Source organism: Lepisma saccharinum, chromosome 1 (genome assembly GCF_977018435.1).
Source record: "Lepisma saccharinum chromosome 1, izLepSacc3.1, whole genome shotgun sequence".
Taxonomy (NCBI): domain Eukaryota; kingdom Metazoa; phylum Arthropoda; class Insecta; order Zygentoma; family Lepismatidae; genus Lepisma; species Lepisma saccharinum.
In genome coordinates, this window is record NC_139229.1 from 47,129,479 (window position 1) to 47,153,466 (window position 23,988).

Consider the following 23,988-nt stretch of genomic DNA (forward strand, 5'->3'; position numbering starts at 1 on the left):
TATATTAATAATCAGACAAATTTATAATTATATTCTATCTGATGATGATGTTCAGTCATGTCAGTGTATTTATGTATATGTAAAGTGTACTTCTTCTTTTTTTTTTTACACTCACAATTCTATGTATTGTTTTGCTGTGAATATTTGCCAATATTTCATAAATATTGCAATTAATATAAATACATATTTTTTGTAGAGTAAATTTGGTACCACTGAAGGAATCCATCAAGCAACATGCTCGAGAATGGAAAGTTAGTCTTGGGAGATGTTTGATACAAAGTTCTATTGACCTTTGTACTGAAATGCAGGACACAATAACTGTAAGTTGTCTATTGTATTAACACTTGTGTATGTGTGTGTGTGTCTGTGTAAGGTAAACAGATTTTGAAGTTCTGTAATGAGCCAAAGGAATGCTTAATTAATTAATGTTAATTTTTTTTTCATAAGCTGATTGTAATTGACAACAAGCTTTTAATGTTGTATGTGATAAATGAAACTTACAGGGGGTGGCAGATTATTGGAACCACATTGCTAAGGGAAGGGTAATTCATTCTGAGTTGGCAGCACTGAACTGTCATGCATTGCAATGGGCCTTTGTTACCACCATGTTTGCCCATTAGTACTGAATTAGTGCAGTTCAAACTGTCTTGTGCAATGGTTCCAAGGTAAAGCTATAAAATGGGAGACCTATTGGATTTCCAAAGATGGCAGATTGTTGGATCTCATTTATCTGGTGCATCAGTAATAAAAATGCAACTTTGTGTGGTGTAGCAGAGGGGACAATGTCGAAGGTTTCGGCAGCATACATAAATCGTGGCAAGACAACATTACCGAAGAGAAATAGTGCATGAAAACCAACCCTAGGTGACTGCGATTGCCGAGCATTAACAAGGATTATCACAAAAAACCGTAGAACTGCAGCGGGGAAAGTCACAACAGAACTCAATGAACATCTGGCAGATCCTGTTTCCACAAAAACAGTCCGATGGGAGTTTCATAAACTCAACGTTAGAAGTAGGGCTGACATTCCTAAACCTTTGGTTACCATCACCAATGCCAGGGCACGAAGAAAGTGGTGCCATGAGCAAAAAACATGGACCTGCAGTGGCTGGAAAAAGGTAATATGATCAGATGAAAAATCTTTCTCGTTGTTTCCGACAATGGGCATGCATATGTGGCGACATTCCTGTACCCAGGCGAGGGGCCATGGGGGCCATGCCCCCCCCTCTTGAACTACGAAATATTGAAATATGAACCTATAGAAAACTTCGAAAATAACATAGACGATTTTTCAAATTTGTAAATGTTTCAATTTTGTTCTTGCATAAATTAATGTGTTTGTCATTAAAACTCAACAAACATTTCTATAGTATTCATGTGTGCAGTATCAAAAACAGAAAATTGTATATCTACATGTATTTTTTTATTATCTTTAATCAAACTGTTCAAATATTTTACAAGGCTGTTTACCAGAAAAAGCATTTCTATAAATAGCATATGGTGTCAAAAAACATACAAGGAATTTTAAGCGTGCTTTTTTAAAAATTCAAGAAATCAATTCAAATGACAAAAATCCGATATATATAAAATTCATCAAAAATATGATGTTTTAAAATAAAAATCACTATTTTTATCCATGATGATTTCAACTATTTTGTTATCTATCTCTCTCCATATATATCAGTGTTCGGAAAGTTACTTTTAAAAAGGTAACTATTTACAGTTACAGTTACTTGCTTGAAAAAGTAACAGTTACAGTTACTCATTTTAAAAAGTAACTCAGTTACAGTTACCTGTACTTCAAAAGTAACTGTAAGTTACTTTTACAGTTACTTTCTGCTGAAAATTTTCTTTCAACCAAATTACACAAATCGATCATTAATTGTAATAACATATTTTGTGAAAACTAACATGCATTCTACTTATGTTACTGGTACATAATATAATTCTTCATATATTTATATTTATTACAAAATAAAGTGCTCTCCTGTGCTTTGCGCGATGCCATGAAGGTATATAGGGGGTGTGGAGTTAGAGCCCCACACTTTTTTGATCATGGTCGAAGGTGGGGGTGATGTGATCATCACCACATCACTGGCACCCTTTACCCCCCCCCCCAGAATTTCCTCCAGATACCCACTTTATACGACGCTGGGTGCCGCTTCAACAGGTGTCTCTGACGTCTGTTCAAATGGCTGCCACCTGTTACTGATGTCCAGCCGTGTTTACTGGTGGAAATCATGTGAATAGTGGGTGGAAAATCTGTGTAATGGATTGTTACCAACTGGTAGAGATTACTTCTCAAATGAGAATTTAGATTCTTTCATCTTCCAGGATGAAACGCGGAACTTCAACTGCGTCCCTTCTGTCGCCCCTCGACCAGCCCTGATAATAATTCCGAGATGGAATCGAAAGCTCGGAAGAACTCCTAAAGTGTTTTTTATCGTGCTGTGTGTGTTTTTTAGTGTTTTTAACAAAAAGTTCCTAACAGTTATTTTGCGATTGTACTGAAATTGAATCTACAGTGCTCTACTATCCTATTCGGTATCTGGTACAGTGGGATCCATGAGTATTACCGTGCAAATTGTTCATGACTATTTTCAATAATTTTTAAAGCGATGGATGTATGATGGTGCAGAAGTTGTCAACAGCTTGTTTTGATATTTCTTTTAATTCTTGAGGTTCTTATTGGGTCAAATAAAGTGCACGAACATGGTGATAGACAATTTGCACAGTAATACTCATGGATCCCACTGTACAAATTGATACTATACTTGAGTGTATGCCAGCCCCTGTGGCAGAGTGGTTAGCACATCATGCCACGACACCAGGGGTCCCGGGTTCGAATCCCAGCCTGGGCATGGATGTTTGTGAATGTCCATTCGTCAATTTCATCATATCATCACTCATCCTCATCTTCACAAATTAGCCAAAAGTGCCAAAAAAAGCTAAGTAAAATGAAGCAAATCAATCAATATACTCGAGTGTACAGATTAATCGGTACTCTGCTGGTATCAGGTAATGGAGGCTGATATAAACAACGTAATTCTGGAATGCAGGATCTATCTGCCAAGTAAATGTCTTTGTGCAACTGATCTAATTTATTGTCAAATTTATTATTGTACAGGGTGTTCAAAAAAGTTAACTTAAACTCAGAACCATGTTCTCAAGATGTTTTTCTAATGCTGAACAGACACTACTCTTAACAATTTTAACTGATACTGATACTAATATTTGAAAATGATGATAATTCAGATTAGTTCAGAGTACGAGGGTGAATCAAATATGAACGAGCCTTTTGCGGAAAAACAAAATTTATTGTTGGAAACAGAGACATTGCCACATCCTATTTTTCTACATAGTCTCCGCCCTTAGTGATACATTTTTCCCAACGTTGTGGTAGGTTCTTGATGCCGTTCTCGTAGAATGAAGCTGGGCGGGTAGCCAACCAGTTGCGCACAAAGGTTTCCACCTGATCGTTGGTCGCAAATATCTCTCCCCCAAGTGCTTCTTTGAGGGGTCCGAACAGGTGAGAATCACATGGTGAAAGGTCTGGGCTGTACGGTGGATGCGGAAGCGGTTCCCAGTGCATTTCCACCAGTTTCTGCCACGTAACACCTGCTGTATGGGGTCTGGCGTTGTCGTGGAGGAACAAGACCTGGCGGATGGGACAGCCTCGCCGTTTGCGTCGATACTGCACCTTAACTTGATCCAGGAGGCCGCAGTAGTAGGGTGCGTTGATGGTCCGACGTTTGTGTAAGAAATCCACCAGTAGGATCCCCCCCTCCAGTCCCAAAACACCGTGGCCAACACCTTCCCCGCAGACAACCGAACTTTGGCCTTCGCGGGGTTTCCTTCGCCTTTCCTCCTCCACTCCATGCTGGCATGCTTGAATGCTGGGGTGTAATGATGCACCCATGTCTCGTCACAGGTAACGATGCAATGCAAAAATGCTTCCCCTTCCACGTCAAAACAAGTGTGAAGCTGGCGAGCAATGCAAACTCGGTCATCTTTTTGAGCAACATGGGAACCCACCGAGCTGTGATTTTGCGGAAGCCCAAGTGCTTTGTGATGATTGATTGGACACTTCCATAGCTCACACCAAGTTCTGCCGCAATTTGCTTCACAGTGACTCGGCGATCCTGTTCGACAAGCTCACGAACACGAGCCATGTTGTCATTCGTCACACTGGTGCGAGGACGACGGGGGTGCACTTCATTTGAACACGTTCACGGCCTTGCTGGAATTCCTTACACCACATCTTCACTCTTGCCCACGAGAGGGTACCATTCCCAAACTGGGCCTGCAGTCTCCGGTAAATTTCGGCCGGTTTGACGCAACAGACACTGGCACACTCTGCTCACTCATCGTGAGAGCTACTAAACGAAGCATGCGACATGCCGGCTGTTCTGATTCCTGACTCACGACAGCCCCACCTACCGGCCGCACATACCCAATCACACCCTGCTACCCATTCCGACGCTTAGCCAATCAAGGCTCGTTCATATTTCATTCACCCTCGTGTATATATATATATTTTAATACACAAGTTTCCATTGGAATTATTCCACAGCAATCGACCAGAGTTTTACTTTAAAATATTCACAATTTCACACGGAATAATTATTTAACACTTTCCGGTCTGACGGTTTTCACGTGTCTTTTACCTGTGGACGGACGTTTTAGGGCATTTTTTTAAAAATAGAGAAAAGTACACTATTAATGGTATCACAATGTATTATATATCAAATGAAAGCTTAGATTCTGTTCTAATAGATAATTCAATTAGATGTTACATTTTTATAATTTACACATTACAATATTTTTTGAAAAATTAGGTATTTTTTGTATTTTTGATAAATAAGCATAAACATGCACTGTGCATGTTATAAAGAAAACAACGAAATAATGTAAGCCTTTACCCAACCAGCATAAGATGCTCTCTGGTGACGAGAAATAGAATTCTCTCCAAGCGTGTGTAACGATAATCACATAAGGTTCGGGCAACTAAATTTACTGCACTCGAAGGAAGAGGTACTTTAACCACTATATAAACTCAAGTCCTACATAAAGACATTCTTCCTTGTACCTTCGCCGTCCCACAACACTTTCTTCGGGATCTTCGTTCAATAACATTTACTTTTAGAAGTTCTGTTCTTTTCTATAAGTTACTCTTTCTAAATGGAGTTGGTAACACATTATAGCAATAGTTCGTCTTCTGAAAATGGTCAACTTAATATTCATTTCCCGAATTAGTATCAAACTTCTAGGTTTCTGCTTGGATATATTTCACGGTGTTTCCCTCTTTCTCTTTCTTTAGTGTTAACACTGGTTTTACACTATCGGGGTGAGCCCCAAATTTAATTTGAAGAAACTTGCTCGTTCATGTAGACAAATAACTCGGTTTCACCTTCGAGCCTTCACATTGGGTGCCAAAAATGTTGCAACATTCCTGTTATTTATCTTTGGGGCTCCAACAGTTTTCTCTTTCGGGCCCCACGTTTGCATTATCGGGCCCCACGTTTGCATTATCGAGCCCCACGTTGGGATGCCAAATAACTTGTAACGGTGTCCTTCTCGAGGGAGGAAAGAAAGGACCAATAGCTTAGTTAGCTAAGTGTTACAAGTCTACCCATAATGCTAACCTTTTTCTCCAGCGGTGGCATGAGTTTCTATTTACACTCAGGGTTCGGGTGTATGTTGCACTTAGAGGGCTATGACGTAGTTGACCAGTTAAGTTAATTGACAACTCAAAATTAACTAAAACATATAAAGGTTTATTTCATCACAAACTTAAGCAAGAAACGAACTTAGACCCTTTTACAGTAGTTTTATACATCCAACTTATAGTTTCACAGATACAGATATATATATATATATATATATATATATATATATATATATATATATATATATTCATATTTGGGCCTCTCTATATAGTTACGGCCTTTTGTAGTTGAACTATAAAAACTTTTAACCCTTAAAGAAACCCATACAACTTTGTATATGATACCTAGTACTCTTGTTAGAAAACAATCACAAAGGGTTTATAAACAAAGCATCTAAAAGAGAAAGATTAGTGTAACCTTGGAAACGGCTTTTTGTTTACATGTAGGAATAACAGGCCAAAAACTAAGGAATACATTCTAAGAAGCGAATTTCCCAGCATCGAGGAGATGGGGTTTCGCAATATACCATCCCCAACGTCGAGATGACGGGGTTTTATGAAAGGAAAAGGTCTGGTTACCTAAATATCTCTCGCCCGAAAGCGGAGTGGGTCCTCTCACACTAAAGTGGAGTAAATTTCTCTCACCATAAGGTGGAGTGGGATATCTTTTTCTCTCTCCTGTTAGGAGGAGTTTACCTCTTGCCCGTAGGCAGAGCCCTACTTCTCTCGTCCGCAGACGGAGTCAAACTCAGATGCTAGCCCCGCTCTCGCCTTTATATTGGGTCGGCGACGCTAGCGTAAGCAAGTGGAAGAAATATAAACTATTAAAAGTATATTCTTACATTAAATATTAAGTTAGTTTACCCAAATTAGAGGTGTAACCTGTTTTTAAATTGATACATTTCTTATTACATATTTTTATCAGAAAGGTCACAAAAATAGAGGTGCGACTCGTACAAATTGTGACGAGACGGGTTCGTTACAACCTGTGCTGTCGTCATTGTCGTTCACAACATGATCTCCAAAAAAACAAAAAAAAACAAAAAAAAAAATAATAATAAAATACCACTACTTATTAAAACTTTGAGGGCTGTAGAACGCGTTGCAGGGGGCCGCATGTCTTCGTCTCATATAGTTTAGGAGATATTTTTCATTGTAATGGTGGCAGGACTTTGTGGACACGCTGTATTTCTAGATACATGCCTGATTCTGTCTTATTTCTCTCTTTGGTCATATGCATGATCTACTTGACACAACGAGTTACTTACTTATTTCTAATTCTTCGTCTTTTCCATCTCCTTCTGCCATTAAGCTTCGGGCTTCATCATCCACTTCCTGCACACTTTTCGGTCCAAGACTAGTTTTCGGACTTCCGGCATTGATTTCCCTTTCTTCTTTACTATCTTTTCCACATATTCTTTCCATTGAACTCTTGGTCGTCCTCTTCCATTCTTGCCTTTTGGTCTGACCTCCATCACATAGGCTTTGCGATCCTCCTCCATTCTTGTCACATGTCCAAACCATTGTAGTTCCTTTCTCTCTATTGTTTCCAATAGTGGTTTTTGCTGTAACTGATCTCTAACGGTGGTATTTCTAATCCTATCTCTTCTAGTCTTTTCTACTGCTTTCCGCTGCTTGAAATCTGCTATTCTGTTTTGGTAATTATGTCAAGCTTTCTGTTCCATACAGCAATGTGGGAATGTAGATTGTCTTGTAAATCATCATCTTCGTTTGTTCACTTATTTCCTTTTTACCAATTAATGTGTTGGTGAGTTGATAGTGCACTTGGTTTGCCTTTTGTACCCTATTATTCACTTCTTCTTCCATCTGCCGTTATGACTGTTCCTAGTGTATCTGCTTACTTGTTCCAGCTGCTTCTCTTTCAACTGTACATTTAGAGGTACAGTTTCGCAAATTAGCCAAGAGGCACAAAACGCGAAGTAAAATAAACTAAATCAATCAATCAATCCGTTATTATTATGACAAAAAGGGGGTCGTAGAAGTCGGTGCTAAAGCATTTGTGAACAAACGATTTGAAATATTTTTTCAACGCGTTCAATTTTACATTAGCTAATAATAGAAAACAAGCACACGGACTGTATTTTTTAGACAAAAAAGCATGACAGAATTACAACATATGTTTTACACATAATGCAACATGGAGCGACGTAAAATAAGAAAATACATATGGAACATGTTAACACTAAATTGTGTAGGTATTCAAAGTTTCTTTAATACATAGATATATATAACATGTTATTTAAATACATTACATAATCCATTCATCAGCATCATAACAACCAACAGCAAGAGTGATATAAATTGTCTCCCAAACTGTTTAGCAGCAACAGTCTGAAGTACATAGTTGGTCTTACTTCTCTCTCTGGTAATTTACAATACATTACAAAAAATAACCATATAGCAAGAGAAGCGGGTTAGAAAATTTTTAGATCCAAATTTTTGCAAACTGGAAACATGATTTCATAGGGTGAAAATAATTTCACGGGTCATCATGGCAATCTCTTTTACAATGTTTTTCATTTAGATTGTTCTGCTCTCAGGGCCGATTCCCGCCATCTCCTAGCAACGGCTCTGAACTTGATGAAACTGTAAGAGAAGCAGATATTGCGAGCGAAACGAGTAAGAAAATTTAATAAATATATTTTTATTTGTATAACATTTGAAATCGAGGGGGCAATTGCCTCTCTGTGCCCCCCACGCAGGTGCCTTTCGCCGTCTGGAAGAAAAATTCAAGAAATACGTGAATACTAATTCCATCTTGAGTATCCTTTTGTCCTGCTAATCTTGTGTTGTTTTTTTTTTTTGCATCAATGTTTGACCCCTTATAGAATTGGCTTCCGTCCAAGGTTTTGGACAAGGTTTCCTCTGACACCCCTTTTGTTGCGCCACTGAAATTAAAATGGTGAAAGTGTAGCGTGAAAACATATGAAAATTACGTGTTTGGGTTGATTCGTGAGAATTCTCTTGACTGGGGAAAGCATCACTCCATGTTTCCCCCACTTTAAGCACTGCTGCGTCCCCTCCCCTGAGAAATATCCTGCGGACGGCCTTGTCTCTACACGCTGTCAAATTTCGTCGGTGGTTCACGGGAAATCCTATGAGTGTTGGGGTGTAATGAATATGCTATATTAGTCATCATGTTTGTTTCTACTGTCGGATTAAAAATTATAGATACTCGAGTTTGGACTCCAAATAGAAATTAACCAGTAGAGGGAAAGGTGTAAATATGCCCCCCCCCTTTTTATTTTGTCATTTTTGGAGGAAAAAATTTAATATATCAAGCACCTGCCTTTAAAATGCATATCTATGAAATATATACTTAAATGTAATAGCATGTTAAAGTATAAAAGGTCTCAATTTTTTTTTTAAAAAAAGCAATTTCCAAAATATGGTAAAATGATGTATTTCAAAATTGTGGTCTAAATATGGGCTACTAGTGGCAATATCACAAAAAGCAATTAAAATAAAAAACAGTAATTTATCGCTAAAACATTATAAAATTCATATTTATGAATAATCTGTTGTTTTAAAAATCACGCGGAATGGAAAAAATCGAAATTAAGAAAAACATCCAAATATTTGTTGAAAATGTGATCTCAGCATTAGACCTCATGTCATAGCCCATATTTAGACCATCGTGCTATTTTTCTTCTTCAATTTATTTTCGCTCTCTGTAGTACATATTTAACAAACAAATCATGGCATTATAAAAGTTCACATTTGTTTTATGTACCGCTAATATCATAACCCATACAAAGCAGATGAGACTTCAGAAAACGCTGACTTAAAACATACCTGCAATAAGTTTTCGGAGGTCGCAATTCTATAACAGCGTCCAAGGCCGAAACTAACCACCACTTTCTCTTGCGAATTGGCGCCGCAACCTTTGTCCTTGACAGATAACCAGTTAACATAGCCTCGTCAGGCTGAGGCTGCAGCACCCGGGAGTGCTGATAACTCCAAAACCCATATTTAAACCTTCGCCCATATTTAGACCTTCTCCTCTAGACCTACACAAAAACGATTTACATCAAAATTTAGCTTATTCAATTCTACATTAATCTATGCTAACCAATTTATTTTCGAGTATGCCTTTTATTTTTTATCGTTGTGAGGACAAAATAGTGCCGCTTTTTTCGAGTTTTGCAATCGCTCTCTTTGAAATTCTATAAATAAAAGCGGGTGGTCCGATCGTGATGAAATTTTAATATGGTGCAGGCAGCGATGTCCGTTGAACCCTTAGGTTGAACCGTGGAAACTGCGGACTGTCGCTGCGAGTCAGTGCTAGTGGTGTTACCACCTTCCACATGCATCTTTATTCCGTTGAATAAAAATCTGTATAAAATCGGTTTCGCAATGTGAATTGACAATGATAATGGATTTAAAAACAAATACAAAGAGCTTCAAAACAAGACCAATATTGTATTTGTAGGACTACCCAATACCAATAAAAGCTTGTTTCTCAAAATTGATAAGAACAGGTTTTTTTGACAAATTTTGAAAATCTGAAAATTAAGAATTGTGTTTAAAACCTTTCTTTCTGCCTACAAAATTTCAGTTGCCTCACTCATGTAGCTACCGTAGCGATAGCTATCATAGCGAGTGTGAAAGTATCTTCAGTTCAACATACTTGGCATGTAAAAATGTACGTAGTACGTACAAGCAGTGTGACGACATTAGGCTATGGTATTATTAGCGGAGGAAGTTGCATTCCTCGTAAATGAAAGCAAGAATTACACACTTAAATTGGTGCTCCTGGGGGAAGAAATCAACAGGCTTTAGCATCTGAAATTTAGGCGTGTAGAGTTTACATTACGAGTGCGATGTGATTGACTGATTTATTCCATCCACTACCTATATCATACATAGTACAATAAGTAGAATTATATGGGACGAGTCAAATGTATAATTACAAAGGTTTCTTATACCATTGATTTCTATACACCCTTACATTAATAACTTCACAGTTAGAGGGAGATTATTTCCGTAACATCTTTGTCAGTTATGCATTTGAAGCTTCGGAACGAGTGACAACTCTCGAAGCAGCCAGTTAACCAAGCGAGCCGCTGACGTCTTCTCAACCCAGAACCTATCGCTAAGTCCCTTACTCAGGTTCTACATGCCCACTAGGCTCACTAGATAGACTCACGCAGTCCGCTGGAGATGTTCCGAAAGTAAGTCGACTCTACATATTTATTTACCCTTGTACACAGCGAGACGTAAAAAAAAACTACACCGAGATAATTTTGTAGTATATTACGTGTAATTTACGTAAAATATGTATAGAATAAATTACCTGTCCATTTCTGTGGACAGTACTTGAGACTTTTTTTTAAAGGGACGGGAAAACACGGTATTTTTCCTATGGGGAAGAGAGATCAGGGAATTTAACACGTCACCACCATATTTTTGGAACCAATGTTTTAATTTTTTATTATTATTATTTTATAGATGGATTGCTACTTTCCTTGTAGATTTCGAGGGACCACATTCACACAATTTCCACACGCATGTAATGAATACAAAGAGCTGTAGAATAGTGATGCCAAAATCTGTTCTCGTAGAACATCGGTCGAACATGATATCTATAAGAAACATAATCTAAAAATCTCCAAACATAAAACCGCCACTTGTAACAAGACATTCATTGTGCAAAGTTAAGCTTGGTTGCCTACGTTGCCTAGCACACGACACACCGACTCGGACCCCTCGAAAGTCCAAGACCGGGCGTCGCTGCCTATCAATTATCTTTCTGTTATAATATATGCCACGACTAATTCTCAGTTTCTGCGGGTCATGAGAGTCCGCATCTCAAGGTTCGGGTAAGGGTCTGCTTTTTGAATAATAATAATAAAAGTAATAATTTATGCTTACTTATCTAAGAACTCCAAAATAAGGTAACCATTCTCATGCTTAAACTTCCATCGTGATCGCACCCGCATCCCACTGACCAGTGAGGATACGCATGCGAGTCGCGAGCGAAATCAGCATAATCGAAACTGACGTCTTATGGATTGATAAAGCCTCCGCCTCACTGACCAGTGACGGCGGGACACCTCACCAAACCAAAAGGATGCCAGTTAATTTGTACTTATGAACAAAATTTACTATAATGAAATACCTATTAACGACTACAAGTTTATTTACGAATCCAAACATAGTTAGGATAAAAGAAAAATATACAAACTTCTGATCAAAAGAAAACTACAACCATGCCAAAAGATAAAATTTAGATCAATAAGACTTCCATATAACATAGTCAAAACTATCTATTGAGTAAATATAAAACAAAGAGAACTCTCTCTTATATAACATGTCCATATCCCATCATAGAACTAACACAGCTGTAAGTTGGTTTCAATAAACAGGTGACAAATTATTCAGTAATGGTCGACAAAATTTCTTGGAAACAAAACAAAAGAAAAATTTGCATAACTTCTATCCGTAAATTCCTATTCGTGCTTTTGTCATATTTTCACATCTGCATTATGTTCTCTAGAACTCATGAGGTATACTGCCATCTTCAGGGCCAACCTCTAATAACATTCATAACAAAATATAAGGGGAGCCTTTCTCTACCCAATATCAAAGCCATATCTCGGCCACAAATTACAAATGTCCACGTAGAATTCCTTAACATAACAGGGGACTCTATGTCTACCCTTTTTGGCTACTCACATTGCAAAAGCAAAACAATAGACTTTTACATAAACGAATTTCTATAGAAACATATACTCGACCGGTCACCTATTATAACTGTTTCTAAAATACATCAAATATAAACCTAAATAAGAGAAACCAATAAACTTTCCTTAACATTCCGGATACCCAGATTTTAAACAGACATGAAAACTATATAAGCTATGAGATTTAAAAGACACCCTCTGACCAGAGGTATGCTCTCGGATTAATGTAATAAAGAATCAAATTTATTTAAATGAACCTCCTGACCAGGAGAATTCAGAATGATTTAGAAATTACTCGACGAGAAGGATGTATATCTTTGAATTTATATCGGAGTCACACTGACCAGTGACAACTCCAACAGAATTTATGAAACAAAATTTTAAATTACTGATTAAATGTTTATAAATGAATTAAATTATTTATATGCCCGCTAAATCCCCTTTGAGGATTATGCTGACCAGCACAAATCCTGAAAGGTGGCTTACGGAAAACCTCGGACATTGTGGAAGGGAGAGCTGACCAGCCACTCCCCACACAACGCCCGTATTCTCCCAGCCCTGGACCTCGACAAGTGATTTAATCACCTAACGATTCCGGAATCTACTGCTATACTACTGATTATTTTGCCAGCGAAACGGCTTGTATTTATACTTGCGAGATTGCGCAATTCTGTTCCCCAACAAAAGATTTGGACAAACTGAAAAGTTATTTTTAGCATTCAACAATTACCCCTTCCAAAAAGGCATATCGAAAAACACAATGCAAGCTAAACTTATTTACAAACCCGCGCAGCGCCGAACGAAAAAGAACCCATTGTTGTTAAGAAAGAAAAATAATGCTGCTTCAACTTGCTTCGCGTTCTCTTTCCCTTGGCAGAAACTGCGTTACAATTTTTAACAAAGATAAAATGTACATTCAAAAGATTAAAACTCCAAAAGAATTTATACGAGGGCTATCGAAAAGTAATTTAAATAATAAAGAAATTTACCAAAATTTATCAATCGTTACAATTGTTACAGGGATTAGGGAATGGAACAAACTACCTCCACCATTGAATAACATTATTTGGCCATCATACTACAGAACAACTACTACAGAACTTACTATTGTCCCAATAACTACATTAACCATTTACCTACATATCTTCATAATTGCACCTGCACTTACATTTCACATAGTGCATAACTAACACCCCCAATACACACACAATGAACTACTGAAGACCTATTGCTTATCTTTACTCCACACTATCAATTCAATGTATTATTTTATCATTGTATAATGATGTATAATGATGATTGACTCCTTGGCTCACCCTGTGTGCCTCTTACTTAATAAGTGCTTTTCTACAGGTGTGTTTCCCGGCTTGTTCAAACGTGCCAATATTGTGCCTATCTAGAAATCTGGAGACAAAAATTCCACAAATTCGTACAGACCGATCTCTCTTTTGTCACCTCTCTCCATTGTCTGTGAGAAAATAATTAAAGACAGGTTGCTAGAATTTACATCTCCCCTATAAATACTGCTCAACATGGTTTCCTTCCAGGCAGCTCTTGCTTGACCAATCTATCGGTATTACTTTCACATGCTACTCAGTCTATCTCAAATAATTCCCAGCTTGACGTTATATATTTGGACATTTCAAAAGCCTTCGATAAAATAAATATATAATCTCCTTCTTCATAAATTACAATCCAGATTTAACATCCATGGGAAATTTCTATCCTTACTACAAGATAGTAGTATCCAGCGCCCAACCTGGATACGAATTTCTCGTTTCTTTCAAATAAAATTTTTATTCCGCACCTTCAAACTTACTTTTCCCGATTACTAACTACAAAACATTACCAAAAAATTATAAACCGCGTTCCTCCTAAGCATAGTAGTAGTAGTTGTGCTGTCTAGTGTGTTTGTGTTTATCTTATGTAGTAGTTATGCTGTCTAATGTATTTCTGTTTGTCTTGTGTAATATCGGTGATATGTATGTATGTGTCTTGTGTTGTAGTTGTGCTGTCTAGTATGTTTGTGTAGTAGTTGTGCTGTCTAGTATGTTTGTTTTGTCTTGCGTAGTAGTTGTGCTGTCTAATTTGTTTGTGTTTGTCTTGTGTAGTAGTTGTGGTGTGTAGTTTGTTTATGTTTATATTGTGTAGTAGTTGTGGTGTGTTTGTGTTTATATTGTGTTATAGTTGTGATGTGTTTGTGTGTGTCTTGTGTAGTAGTTGTGCTGTCAAATGTGTTTGTGTTCGTCTTGTGTAGTAATTGTGCTGTCTAATGTGTTTGTGTTTGTCTTGTGTAGTAGTTCCTCCATTCATATTGGGGGTTAGGCGTAGAGCTGACAACTCTGCACTGTAAAAATAATGTCAAGAAACAGCAATATAAGGCCATGGATGTTCCCAAGGTAAAATATTCCGGAGGTAAAATAGTCCCCCGTTCGGATCTCCGGGTGGGGACTACTTTGGGAGGTCCCTGGACTAAGGATAAGATCTACGTTAGGAATAAAGATATTAAATTAGGCACCTGGAATGTTCTGAGCCTTTACCGGCCTGGGGCATTTCAGTGTACAGTTAATGAGATAGTTAGGTATAAATTAGATGTAGTAGCTGTCCAGGAAGTTAGGTGGCCAGGAGAAGGGAATTGTAAAACTAAAAATTATACTTTTTTCTATGGTGGTACTGAAAATCATAATTTTGGAACAGGCTTTTTCATAAATAATAGAATTATCTCGGCTCTTAAAACAGTAGAATTTATTAATGATAGGATATCATATGCAGTTTTACAGGGTAGGTGGTGTAAAATTATTTTAATAAACATACATGCACCAACGGAAGATAAAGATGATAATACTAAAGATGATTTTTATACAGAGTTAGAACAAGTCTTTGATAAATTTTCTCAGTATGATATGAAAATTCTGTTAGGTGACGGTAATGCACAGATTGGCAAAGAAGAGACATTTAAACCCACGATTGGTAAAGAAAGTCTTCATGAATTAAGTAATGATAATGGTATAAGATTGATTACTTTTGCAACCTCAAAGCATTTAATTGTGAAAAGTACCACTTTTAAACATAAAGATATCCATAAATATACCTGGTCTTCTCCAGATGGTAAAACTCATAATCAGATAGATCATATTCTCATTGATAAGAGAAGGCATACTAGTATAATTGACGTTCGTACACATAGAGGTGCTGACTGTGCCAGTGACCATTATTTAGTAATTGCTAAATTAAGAGAAAGACTCTCAGTGATAAATCATAAGCAACAAAATCTAAAAGTTATAAAATTTGATACAGGAAAGTTTACTGATGAAAGAATTAAGAAAGATTACCAAATTAAACTGTCAAATAGATTTGATGTTTTGCAGGATTTAAATGATGATGAAAATATAAATGAAACAGACGTAAATAAGAATTGGGAGCACATACGTAATGCAATAGAATCAGCAGCTAAAGAAAGTATAGGATACCATAAACCAAGAAAAAGTAAGCTATGGTTTGATAATGAATGTCATAATCTAATAGAAATAAGAAATCAGGCTAGACTTAGGTGGTTAAATAACTCTAATGATACAAATCTAAACAATTATAATAGAATAAAGCGAGAAGTTAACCGCACGTTTAGAAGTAAAAAAAGAGATTACTTGAAAAGCAAAATTAACGAAATTGAAACAAACAGCAAAAATAAAAATATCAGAGATCTATATAAAGGTGTAAATGAGTTTAGAAAGGGGTGGCAACCTAAAGTAAACTTGATAAAAGATAAAGACGGTTATTTTCTAGCTGACCCAAGCGATATTCTAAATAGATGGAAGAACTACTTTAATGACCTTTTAAATGTCCATGTAGGAGATAAATCAGAAGTAAATGAAGTCCACACAGCAGAACCTTTAGTTCCAGAACCTAACTTGACTGAAGTTAAAGATGCTATTAAAAGGCTAAAGAATAACAAAGCACCTGGCATTGATTTAATACCAGCTGAGTTAATTAAATATGGTGGAAATTCATTAATATGTCAAATTCATAAATTAATTTGTTTAATATGGAATAAAGAAGAAATCCATCAACAGTGGAAAGAATCCATAATTGTTCCTGTGTTTAAAAAAGGTGATAAAATGAACTGCAATAATTACCGTGGAATTTCTCTACTCTCAACAACATATAAAATATTATCTATCATTCTTTTAACAAGACTAACCCCATATGCTAATGAAATTATAGGTGATTATCAATGTGGATTTAAACATAACAGATCAACTACAGATCAAATTTTTCACATCAGACAGACACTTGAGAAAAAGTGCGAATATAATCAAAATGTCCATCAGCTATTCATTGATTTCAAAAAAGCATATGATTCGGTCAAAAGAGATAAATTATATAATATATTACTAGAGTTTGGAATACCTAAGAAGCTTGTTAGTATGATAAAAATATGCACCAGTGAAACAGAAAGTAAAATTCGTGTAGGTATTAATATGTCTGACAAATTTACAATTCATGATGGGTTAAAACAAGGAGATGCATTATCTCCATTGCTCTTTAATTTTGCCTTAGAATATGCTGTTAGGAAGGTAAAAGAAAATAAAGAAGGACTAAAATTAAATGGTGTGACTCAGTTGTTAGCATATGCAGATGATGTAGACTTACTAGGGGATGATGTGATTACAATTAAGAATAATGCTAAAATATTTTTCAAAACTGCTAAAGAGATCGGTTTGGAAGTTAACAAAAAAAAAACTAAATATATGCTTACAGGCCGAAACCAAGTGTTAGGTAATAATCAAAATCTAATTATTGATAACAACTCGTTTGAACCAGTTTCCAAATTCAAATACTTAGGAGTAATATTAACAAATGAAAATTATATTAAAGAGGAAATAAAAAGTAGGCTTAATTCAGGAAATGCATGTTACTTCTCTCTTCATAAACTTTTGTCTTCTCATTTAATATCTAAGAAACTAAAAGTTAAAATATACAAAACAGTAATTTTGCCTGTAGTATTATATGGATGTGAAACTTGGTCCCTTACATTGAAAGAGGAACATACATTTAGAGTATTTGAAAATAAAATCCTTAGGAAAATCTTTGGACCTAAAAGGGATGAGGAAACAGGTGAGTGGAGAAGGTTACATAATTTAGAACTACATAATTTGTATTCATGTCCAGATATTATTAGAATAATTAAATCAAGAAGACTTAGGTGGGCAGGCCATGTGGCACGAATGGGAGAGGAAAGAGGAGTTTACAGGATTCTTGTTGGGAAACCTGATGGTAAGAGACCTGTAGGAAGGCCAAGACGAAGATGGAGGGACAACGTTGAGATGGACCTAAGGGAAATCGGTAGAGATGGAAAAGAGTATATAGAACTTGCTCAAGATAGGGAAAGATGGAAGGCCTGTGTTGCTGCAGCCATGAACCTTCGGGTTTAAGAAGACTAGGGAGTTAGTTAGTTAGTTTTATGGAAATATGGTGATCGTATCCTAGCTGATTGGTGACTGGAACGGCTGGCTCGCATCACATCCGATTCCCGACCGAAAAGTGTTAATCACAATATCCATTTTTTTCCACAATGTTGTTGCAAATAATTTCGAGGATTTAAACTCTGAGAATGTCATGTTACATTTTGTCTTGACCCCATGTGGCACTGATACCAGAAAACTATTGTCCACTATCACAATTAAATTTCAACCGATACTTGTTGATACCGATATCACTGTAATCAGTCAATACCAATACATTTATATGAATATTGGCTCAGTCCTATGTTTTTACAATTTAGGTTTTTAAGTCATTTTACAGTGATGGGCTAGGTGGCAGTGTGGTTATCACATCGTGGTATGATGCCAGGGGTCCCGGGTTCAAATCCTGGCCTGGGCATGGATGTTTGTGATTGTCCATACATCAATTTATCACATCATCACGCATCCCCATCTTCGATAATTAGCCAAAAGTGGCACAAAAAGTGAAGTAAAATAAAGCAAATCATTAAACAATAAACAGTACATCTGAAAAAGTCATTTCTTGGACCTGAATTGCACTGCACATTATATGAGTTTAATTGTTTGTTGCTTTTCACCATCAAAAACACATGCACATTGCTCGAAAAATGTTCTTCAATGCTAGGCGCCAGCTCTGAAAATCAGGCGCCAGGAAACTACCTACTAGTAATTGTGCATACTACAAAGTGTTTCAAAATTCGCACAACCCAAACTTTGAAAATGTATACCATGAAAACCGTAAGAGGTATTTACACCAGGTTTTCTGCAATAAACTAATCATGTACGCTGTCACTGGGCTAATAAATTTATGTTAGCATGTATCCAAATAAAAGCAATTACATTATTTAAAAAAATATTGTTAATTTGCTGAAAACATCTGAGAATTGATTTTCAACAATAGAAATTTTCAGCCTTGCCTGATTTTTCGCTGTCGCTGTTTTACCTGCGTGGAATCTTCTCTGCCAGTGCTACTGCAACGGGATCTGTTGCCTTTGAAATACAGTAGACTTGGACATTGCCTGGTTCCTCCCAGTGTAGAGATGTTAATTATTGAAGATCAGGCACACTCAAGAAATGTACTACACAGAAATTTTCAGCGAAAAATGCATTAACATCTCTACGCTGGGAGGAACCAGGCAATGTCGAAGTCTACTGTGTTTCAAAGGCAACAGATCCCGTTGCGGTAGCACTGGCAGAGACAATTCCACACAGGTAAAACAGTGACAGCGAGAAATCAGGCCGGTTCAGTAGCTCAGTGGTTAGAGAAATCGTACAGTATGCCAGAGACCCAGGTTCGAGTCCTGGTCGAGCTTGCATTTTTCGCTGAAAATTTCTACGTAGTAAATCTCCTCCTGTGTGTGTAATCTTCAATAATAATACCAACTCCTAACAATTTGTGGGATCATTTGTTGGTGTTTGACTAGTCATAAAACAGTTGCTTTGTGAGGTACAGCAGAAGCAGGGGATTTTTCTTGGAAAACCTCCTTCACATGAGTGTAAGAATGAGTAGTAAAATACTCTTCAGCAATGCACATGCACTGCTCCAAAGAATACGCCATGCTGAATCAATTAAAAGAACAGACATAGTAGCGTCGAAAGGGGAGCAAAGAGAATTCAGTGTAAACAGAGGGAGACTAGGATTCTCTCAAGAGTCCAATTTCGGCACACAATCTTGGTTTATGATTTTTCACGTAAATGTATAGCCAATACTTAGGCACATGTGATGTGCGTCTGTTGACAATATTTCGACCTGCTAGCATTGCCATGTATGTCCCAAAAGTTGCACTTTTTCACTCAACCCATAAAATCCATCAAATGTTGCACATGACCCATATTGGTCGCAAATGACAGATTAACATGGCATCAGTCATCAGACATCTAATTATGACCCTTCGATAATTTCTTATGTATTTTTCTCATTGAAAAGTGCTTTTCTGGAAAAATTTTAACACTGCCTTCCACCAGTTATTAATTTATCTAAATTTTCCTTATGGAGAAAACTGATAATTTTAAGCATTGAAAAATATCTCAATGCATGAGACTTTATAATGCAGAAAACCCGGTGTAAATATATCTTACGGTTTTCATGATATACATTTTCAAAGTTTGGATTGTGCAACTTTTGAAACACTCTGTATATGAAGCTGAGCATCACAGTATTCAAAACATCGCTAAATCATTCGAGAAAACAGGAAATGGGGTGTTAGGGGACAAAGAGTAAGAAATTATTACCGACTCTCTGGAATGTTCACAACGTTGATTTAGAAATAAAATAATTTGCTAACTTACGCTGTACTGCAATTTGAACTTAGAATCATCAAAATTTTGTACATATTACAGCACAGTCGCCAGGCTGAAATTTTTAGTTGCCATGGTCACCTGGCGACCAGAATTTTTCGAGCCCTGCACATCATACATACATAAATAAGGTATTCTACTCTTCTTTTTTTCTTTACAGGAATGGAGAACCAAACTCAAACAGCCACCTGGTAACCTTGAACAATTGAAGGACATTTTGCAAGTCATGGGTGATATTAAAAAGCAAAAAATAAGTCGTGAGTTAATGTATCGTGATATTCAAGAACGCATCTACACTTGTGAACTTTATGGCTTGGAAGTAAGTTGAATATTAGTTTTCACTTTGAAATTTTTATAAAATGTATATAAAATGCCATTTTGGTGTTAAATTGGTGAATATAACCCTAAATTGTATTTTAAAAACTACACTTATTACATAGAATAAACATTTATCCTCTAATAGTACATTTATGTACATTTTAGGAAAAGGCACCACACACCTTTCTCAAAAACATGAAAAATGAACATTACAGTATGTTTTCCCCCCCCACACATTTCGTGTTTTCGTAAAAAGAAACGAAATATGCATGCCTCTATAATCAAGCTAAGAAAGCTTTTCATAAATATTGTGTGCAACCACATTCATAATACACATGAAAACATTAATAAAAAAAATTCTTGTAGTGGCTGAACTTTTTTTAATGATAAAATTTTTCCCATGTACTCTATGTGATCTGAAGTATCCGGACACCCACCTGAAAATAAAGTACAAGTTTGGGCCACCCTCCATCAGGAACACTGGCAGTCAATATGGTGTTGACCCACCCTTAGCCTTTATGACAGCCTTCACTCTCCCAGGTGTACTTTCAATCAGGTGGCGGAAGGTTTCCTGGGGAATGGCAGCCCATTCCTCGCAGAGCACCGAAATGATAAGAGGTATAGATGTGGGTCGGTGTGGTCTAGCACGAAGTCAGCATTGCAAAACATTCCAGAGATGTTGTATGGGATTCAAATCAGGACTCTGAGTAGGCCAGTCTATAAATGGGACGTTGTTGTCGTCAAACCACTCCCCCACAATCCCTGCAGTATGGACAGGTGGTCAGTCATGCTGAAAGATGCAATGACCATCCCCGAACTGGTCTTCGATGGTAGACGGCATGGAAACGGTTAAAATGTCAATGTAAGCTTGTGCCATGACATTGCCACATAAAGCAAGAAGGGAGTCAAGCTGCCTACAGGAGAGACATGACCACACTGTAACACCGCCACCCCCGAATTTCACTGTCAGCACTATACAGACTGGTAGATGTCTTTCACCAGACATTCGCCACACCCACACCCTAACATCGGATCACCACATTGTGTACTATGATTCATCACTCCACACAAGAGTTTTTCACTGTTCTATGGTCCAGTTTCGACGCTTCATGTACCACCCGTGGTGGCGATTGGCATTTGCCTGTGTGATGTTTGGCTTATGTGCAACTGCTTGGCCATGGAAACCAAGTTGCCGCACCTCGTGCCAAACAGTCATGGTGCTTGAAGTTTGGAATTCCTGTGTGATACTGATGATGGATGATTACACTGTATGACTCTCTTCAACACTCGACGGTCTCTGAAGGTCAACATGGGAGGTTGGCCTGCACGTTTTCAGGTTGTACACGTCCCTTCATGTCTCCACTTCACTATAACAGATCCAGTGGGCGTAGGGATGTTTCGGAGGGTGGAAATCTCACGTACAGACTTCTTACACAAGTGGCACCCAACCATCTAACCACGTTGAAAGTTCCTTGAGTTCCTTAGACCGTACCATAGTACTGAGATCGCTGACCATGTGTTCCATGCAGTAGATGGCAGTACTGTGCTGCTCTCTATGATAAACACACGTTTCACAGTGTGTCTGGATACTTTTTATCACATAGAGTATCATAATTTTCCCTCAGGAATCGAAAAGGATTTACGACTTAGTGTATTTAAATATAGGTTACAACTTCGCTAAAAGTTAAGCGGAGTTAAAACACACATTAAAATCAATTTCAACATTGAAACAACCTGACCAGATGTGTCTTCACTAAGGAACATTTGCTTATGTTTTGATTTAATTCATGTTTGTCTTTCTCAAGAGTATTGTTTTTCATAATGTTATTACTTCTGGCCTTCATGATTAGGTGGTCTGGTTAATGTGCTGCAAAGGCAGAGACACAGTGTTTGAATCCTGATCAAGGCATGGCTGGTTTCTGCTCATCATTCATCCTTATCATTGCAAAGTACCCCAAAAGATGTAGGAAAGTAGGCTGAAATAACTAAATACAATATTATAATATTATATACTATGTCAATATCCAGAGGTTTTTTTTTAATATTTAAATAATAGCTTATGCAGTAAATTGAAAATTAAAATATTTGTCATTGTCGTGTGTGATGACTGAGGGTAATTTACCTATTATTATATATACAAGCATTGGTTTTGGCTTGGTAATTTAAATAACAAGGTATGACACGTGAGCAAATCAAACATTTTCCAACACTAAACATCCATTAGGAGACTATATTTTATTTCGAGGACAATCGATCCATGTAAATGGTTGGTGTAAACAATTTTTATTTTCCCCTGATTTATTAAATATGCCTATTAGCTCTCTTTCCGGTGGTGAAAGCATCTTATGCTTAAGCAAGCGGATATTCTTTTATTAGATGAGCCAACTAATGATCTAGACATTCCTACTTTAGAAAGGTTAGAAGAGGGTTTAATTGACTTCCCTGGAGCTATTGTATTATTATTCTGCCCTACTTTCTTTAATTATATTTCAGTCTTATCAGGTGATTTTTCTATGTTGAACCTCCTACACTGTTGCTGTTAATAGTTGTGGTCTAAACAAATCATTGAAATATGATGTATAGGGTTGTATATGGGATTTCTGGATCTTCTGTTTTGAAAGTTAAAAATCGAGATGGGGCTTGCAAGAATAGTTGTGGACCTAAAGTTTACAAACTATTCTATCTGGTTGGAAGCCTGATTTTGCATTGAAATCTCAAAAAAACACATTTATTTGGAGAATGGTTGAGAATACTTTCCGAATATCAAGAATATTTAATAGATTAAACCATTTTTCATGAGTATTATATGTGTGCTTCTTTTGCAGGTACCTGAGGAGCATAAGAAAAATGGGAAATTAGTACAGATGCAGTGGGAAGAGTTACTGTTATATTGCCTGGAGAAGACCCCTTTCTTGAAGCAGCCCAGACGGAGATTTTCAAACATCACAAGAGTGGAAATTGCAGATTTCCGGACAATTTGTGAAAAATTTGCAATACGCTTTCTACGTGATGGCCCAGGATCCGTTGGTCAGGATTTAGAAAGAGGATTGGAATTATTGGAGGTTTGTGATTTCTGTTTGTTCTTTCTTCTGTTATGTAGAAAACATGAATTTGTAATCATTAGAGGCACATATTTTTTGTAAATAAAGAAGCAAAATTTTGGTACAAAAACATAGTCAATTTTGGGTTCAAAAGCGGTAAATAAAATAAAATTTTGCTGTTATAACAGTGAAAAAGCAGTATGCAAAATTACATTTTGGTTTTGAAAATGTGAATATAATCCCAAATTTGATTTAAGAACTGCACTCACTATGCAAAATAAACATATCCCTTCTAATAGCACATTTATGTCATTACTAAAATATTAAGTTTATTCTTGTATAAAGTGATCCATTTTTGCTTCTCAAATATTTACAGCAGAATTAATTAATTTTACGTGAATTGCATATCTTTCAGGATAATTCTAACTTCAGAAAATGTCGTGTCTGTAAATCAA

At 36.8% G+C, this 23,988-nt stretch overlaps 1 protein-coding gene across 2 annotated transcripts in view; it reads left to right on the forward strand.

The window, feature by feature from the left end:
• Dhc98D (Dynein heavy chain at 89D) overlaps positions 1-23,988 on the forward strand; it is a 519,777-nt gene that overhangs the window by 128,913 nt on the left and 366,876 nt on the right. For both annotated transcript variants that reach the window (XM_083131330.1, XM_083131320.1), the window contains 3 exons: positions 197-320; positions 20,335-20,493; positions 23,318-23,554. In XM_083131330.1, the coding sequence (XP_082987456.1) occupies positions 197-320; positions 20,335-20,493; positions 23,318-23,554 (520 nt within the window). The remainder of the gene's footprint in view (positions 1-196; positions 321-20,334; positions 20,494-23,317; positions 23,555-23,988) is intronic.